This window comes from Agrilus planipennis, unplaced genomic scaffold, assembly GCF_000699045.2.
Source record: "Agrilus planipennis isolate EAB-ADULT unplaced genomic scaffold, Apla_2.0 scaffold105, whole genome shotgun sequence".
Lineage (NCBI taxonomy): Eukaryota > Metazoa > Arthropoda > Insecta > Coleoptera > Buprestidae > Agrilus > Agrilus planipennis.
In genome coordinates this window covers 191204-196896 of record NW_020438878.1, presented here as the reverse complement: position 1 = coordinate 196896, position 5693 = coordinate 191204, and the positions used below count along the sequence as shown (strand labels likewise).

The 5693-nt window shown below is 31.1% G+C and overlaps 2 protein-coding genes across 4 annotated transcripts in view; one reads left to right on the top strand and one right to left on the bottom strand.

Moving 5' to 3' along the window:
* The window catches only part of LOC108737750 (probable multidrug resistance-associated protein lethal(2)03659), a 122059-nt gene that overhangs the window by 17992 nt on the left and 98374 nt on the right, over positions 1 to 5693 (bottom strand). The window contains exons 1-2 of one of the 2 annotated variants that reach the window (XM_018470840.1): positions 1572 to 1664; positions 1262 to 1507 (exon numbers count right to left, since the gene is read on the bottom strand). The exons of the other annotated variant lie outside the window; for it this stretch is intronic. Of the exons in view, the coding sequence (XP_018326342.1) occupies positions 1262 to 1507; positions 1572 to 1648 (323 nt within the window). The 5' untranslated portion in view covers positions 1649 to 1664. Of the gene's footprint in view, positions 1 to 1261; positions 1508 to 1571; positions 1665 to 5693 lie in introns of those variants that run through there. 2 annotated transcript variants of the gene reach the window in all.
* The window catches only part of LOC108737751 (DNA-directed RNA polymerase II subunit Rpb4), a 10655-nt gene continuing 7865 nt past the window's right edge, over positions 2904 to 5693 (top strand). Inside the window, exons 1-3 of one of the 2 annotated variants that reach the window (XM_018470844.2) lie at positions 2904 to 3140; positions 3191 to 4046; positions 4301 to 5245. In XM_018470844.2, coding sequence (XP_018326346.1) covers positions 3080 to 3140; positions 3191 to 4046; positions 4301 to 4745 — 1362 coding nt within the window. In that variant the 5' untranslated portion in view covers positions 2904 to 3079 and the 3' untranslated portion in view covers positions 4746 to 5245. The other variant, XM_025981453.1, reaches the window with a different exon arrangement.

The following is a 5693-nucleotide window of genomic DNA, read 5'->3' as shown; positions in this document are numbered from 1 at the left end:
TTTGTTCAATCATGAATAGTAGTGCGAGTCGAAAACAAGCGTTAAAGCCTTTAATATGTCTTCAAATATAAATAAACATCTCGTTGATATTTTCAGTAGTAAATGGTACCAATAACAGCACATTCGAGCAATGCAATTGTAGTGGATAAAATGGTCAATTTTTCCGTGCAGTACTGTACGGATTATACGCTTCTCACCGGTTAAGAGTTGTCTCCTTCCTTTTCTGGCCTAGTGCTGTTCTTTTCTACTTTGCGCCGGTCAAACTGAAGGTCACATTGCTACAGAAAGTAAACGAAGTATACAAGTTACCTAATAAATTCTACTACTTCTACGGCAAATTCAGTTATTTAGAATCTAAAATTGTAACTTTTGCGTTGTCGTAAAAATCTCCGTGTATTACTTGATTTGTTTCATTTTAAAAATTAATAATGGCTCATTACTTTAACGATTACGACGGGTCACTACAGCTCTTTTACATTTAAAATGCTTGATTACAACAAATATTCACCGAGAATTATTCAACCCAGTACTAATACTGAAAAGAATGCCAAATACGCCGAGATTCGTGTATTAAAACGAATAAGATACTCGGCGCACCCAGGGGCGGATTAAGGCCTAGGCAACCTAGGCACGTGCCTGGGGCCCCTAATTTTTGGAGCCCGAAAAAAAGGCAATATAACTAATCAATCTGTGTATATTTGTTTAAATATTATTATCTGTTTTAATAAATTATGTTTATTTAATTTTTGTACATGTATATTATTTTTTTAATTTTTTTTCTTGGAACCCCATAATTAAATAGAACTACATACTATGTGCTTTAAAACCAAACTAGCAAACGCAAAGTATGTGTCATGAGTCATGACTGAAAAATAGGCCCGGAATTACAATGTTGCCTAGGGCCCGCTTTAGCCTTAGCCCGCCACTGGGCGCACCCCTAGTTATTCTCTTTTTTTTATGTATATAATTCATCGTTTTCATCCTTGGTCGCGAAAAAGGCTTTTAATTAAACCATGCGCTTGACTGTCGTAAGTAATTAATCAATGGATTATAATTTTAACTAAATCCTAAGTAAATAACTAACTTCAATTATTTCAGAATTAGGCAGAAGTTAGTAGGTGCTTTCCAAACCTCTTTCTTAACTACGATTACTTTTCACGATTAAAAAATTATGAAAGTGAATCTGAGGGATTTCTTTTTTACACCTGGGCGTTTATATTATCTGTATTTGATTTGTTATTTTATTTAAATATTTATTGACCTTAATCCAAGTTCCATGAATGCAACGATTGCCCCATATTTAACAAACTCCCACCTAAAGCATCTCCAAATAACTTTTAACATACTCGGTTCTTTTTCAGTATCTGCAGCTTGAGTATATTCAATAGTCCATAAGTGCGCTATTCGTCGACCAAGAATTGATGATTTATGTTCTCTAAGTGGTGCCGATAGATCATGTGCGTCTAGCTCGCGCTTCCATCCTATTTTAAAAATTTTCGAAGTATACCTGTAATAAATGACCGTATCGTATCATATTTTTTTTTAGTTTAACATTAACTTCTTAAATTTACCAAAATGTTAAAGCTGAAATGAAATTCGCATTAGCTCTAGGATTCTTTTCCAAAGTTTGAGCTTGAAAATTCCTCATTTTCCATCAAGAGATGTCAGAAATGACAAAATTACCTCATTTGCTATAGAAATGATTGCCATAGTGTGCAGGGTGCCAATTTCAAGTGTCGAAGCCGGCAAAGACTACAACGTCGATTAAATTAGACAAAATGAGTAGGTTGTAGGAGCCATTCTTAATTCGTATATACCTAGTATTAGCAAATTTGGCTTATTTTCTGATATACAATTTTTTTAAAAATTGGTCGTCAATAAGTTTATTTGCTTTTTTGCATATACCGAGTACGGTAAACATGGATCTGGATTTGTTTTTCAAATTTTTAAAAACGTATTTTATTGCCGTCATAACGATATTGCACATAATCATAGTTTCGAACGTTTGGATGTAAAAAATCTTTAGGATCTTTTTGTTTTCTTTCCATGTATTACTTTAGCAAAACAAATTATAATATTTATAACGTAGTTACATTTCTGACACATCATGCTTAATTTACAGTCTCAAATTAATCAGTGGAAGTTGCAGAAATACATTAGAATTTACAGTTTTTTCAACAAAAATTAATTTGTAGCGTTGTTTATAGCAATTTATTTTATTTACTATTCGAAATAAAAAGTTTGAATCAATATTAAGTACTAATTTAATGAAAGAAAAAAATTAAAAAACAACTAAACATGCAGCTATGTAAATACAAATATTAAAAAAAGTTTGTTAAAAATGCACACCTATGCCTAAATAATAATGGAATGCAATCTGAGCGGTTGCCATAATAGTTGTTTAATTTTTTTTTTCAATTTTCTTTAGTTTGATAAATTTAGTACTTAATATTACATATAAAAAAAAAAATGTGAATGCTATCAGCACAGGGTGAAGTAGTATTAAGTAAATGAAAGTTAGCATCGGCAATTTTTTATGCTGAAGTGTATGATGTATTGCATCCATTAATAAACCGTAATGGCCGACATCAGTGACAATGCGACAACAATTGAAAAAGAATGATGGCCGACAACTGCAAGGCATATCAAAAATGTAATTACGTTACAAATAACTTGCTTTGCTGGAGTAATACGTAGAAAGGAAATTAAAAAAATCCTAAACAAATTAAGAATGGCTCTTAAAAACTGCCTATTTGTGTTCTGTCTAATTTAATCAATGTCTTAGTTCTTTTCAAGTCTACAAAACAGTAATGCGGGGCATACCCGAAATAAACACCCTGTATGCTTTTACACTTGATGAATTTGTCATGGCTAAATTGGTATTATGTTTCACAGCCGGTAAAGTGTGTACATAACCTAATATTATTGGGTGATTTATTCGTATAACTTGGTTGTTATTAAAAGTGTTAGTATCTCGAAAAAGCCTCTAAGTGTCTATAATTGAAATCCTGCTACAGTGAGGTGTAATTATTTGTGCTTTTTGGTATTATTAGTGCCTCTCAACAAAAAGAAACAGAAAATGTCACACATAAATACAGATCTGACTGAAGAAGATGCTGCAGATTTACAGTTTCCAAAAGGTACATTTCTATTTTTTATTGTTACTTTAAATTAGTTGTAGAGTTTGCAGATAAACAGTTGTCTAATAAACCAGAAAGTACATTTCCATCTACGTTGTGCGGAGCTTGTAGCGAAGTCTTAGAGGTACCTTACATTGTTTGTGTGCCTTGCAATGTTAGTGTATGCAAGCTTTGCTTTGTTAATGGTGCAGAGTTTTCTTCTCATAAAAATTACCACAGTTATCGCGTTTTTAATCACAACTTTATATTATTTGAAAACTCAAACTGGACTGCTCAAGAAGAACTTACCCTACTGGATTCACTACTCGAAGTGGGAAATTGGGATTTAGTTGCAAAGCAATTACCAAATAAATCCGTCGAAGAGATTAAGGAGCATTACAATAAGTTTTATTTAGAAAGACAGGGTTCATGCATGTTGCCTACACTTCCTCAACATGAAGCAATTGACAACAGACCTTTAATACCATACAAATTTCGTCTTAACGATGTATCTGAACCTCCTCGTAATTCGCCTTTCTCAATTAGCTTTTATTCTCTGGCTGGTTACAATGCTGCCAGGTCAGAATTTGAACTGGATTATGATTCAAATGCAGAAGATTTAATAGTAAATTTAAAATTGGAAACAGATAGTCCCATAAACACTGTAATGCAGGAACTTCAGTGTGCTATTATACGAAGTTACAATCGAAGATTAGGCGAAAGAATGAAGAGGAGAAGAATAATTAGAGACCATGGACTGATATTAGTCAGAAAAACTGTTGCATCGCTTTTACGTTATGAATCTACAATAACAAGACCAGTCTATGAAAGAATATGCAGATTTATGCAGTTTTATAAAGGAATACAATTTGATTATTTAATGGAAGGGCTGCACAGAGCAGGAGAATTAAAAGCACAAATCTCAAAGTGAGTGGCATTTGGAAATTAAATAAAGTATAGATTATTAGTGAAATTATAGAATAACTAACATAATTGACAACATTTTCAAAACTAATTTCAAAAAAAAAACTTCCAATGAGTTAAATTTAATTATCGTATATATTTTTTTCTTGGTTCTCTCACAATAATGTTTTTCATTTATTTTTCTTCACCACTCTGATATTAAATCATACAGTATAGCATATGATTTTAAAAAAAATTGACATTCCTTTGTATCCTAGATTATGCGAATTCCGTCGAAAAGGAATTATTTCCCTTAATGGAGCTCATTTGTATATGAATTTAAAACAAGACAGGGATGAAGCAATCAAAGATGTTAAGGAGTTTCAAAACAATGTTCAGTTAAAGTGGAAATTACTAAACACTGCTACATCTCAAGCCATTACAATCCCATGTAAAAGAAGGGGATCATACACTCCTTTGGACATTGTGGGGCTCCCCGGATATGAAAAACTGCTCCCCAAAGAACAAGAATTGTGTAGTAAAATACGTTTGGTGCCCCTGACATATCTGGAATTAAAAAATATTTTAATTGCCGAAAATAACAAATTTGGTTTTTTGAAACTTCAATGCGCCAGAAGACTTTTAAAAATTGATGTGAATAAGACTAGAAAATTATACGACTTCTTAATTGAAGAGGGTTATATAAACAAACCAGTTCATTAACATGTTTATGTTAATTATTTAGTAACTGTAATGTACCTTTGTATATAATATAGAGAATCTGTGATAAACATGTAAATATAAAAGAATCAAATAGATCATATTTCACATATTCTTTTGGATAAATCTATACAAAAAAATTTTTCAAATTTTGAAAACTTCAAAATCCTTATCTAATTAAATTGAGAAATAGAAAACATTTTTTTTCTCTAGACTGGCTACAGCAATTCTATTAAAAACCTATGCTTTTTTTAATAATACATATATACAATAAGGCAATTAACTTAAGAAATTAAAACTTCAGAATTTTAGTAGTAGTTGTTTATCCTAAAAATATAAATTAGATGTACCACGGAGACTAAAGCTTTTCCTTTTTATAAAATATATATTTATGTAAGTTAATGGAAATGTTCTTTTCTGGTAAATTAAATAACTTACGTACTATTCTGTTGTAAAAATATAGTAGGTTGTCATACTTTGTAAAATTTATTTTATGAAGTAATTACTTTTAATTACAGAATTTGAAAATGCTGAAACTTTGCTTATTTCCGAAGTACACATGCTTTTAGAACATCGCAAAGCACAAAACGAATCAGCAGAAGACGAACAAGAGTTTTCAGACGTTTTCATGAAAACTCTTACATATACAGACAGATTTCGGAAATTTAAGAATAAAGAAACTATATCAGCCGTAAGAAAGTAAGAAAATTTTGAGAGAAACAAACATGTGCATTTATTATTGAATAAAAGGAACTTTTGTATAACTGAACTTCATTATTAAAAAAAAATATAGCAGTAGAATTTAGAGAAATCACTGCATATTCACTTTATTTACTTGATTATTATCATTACAAGGTCATTGGTTGACATGTACCTACATTCCTTCCTGAGTTAATCATTATATTCCCCAAAAACTAGTACCTTTCTTATTTGTGAACAGTAATCTAATCT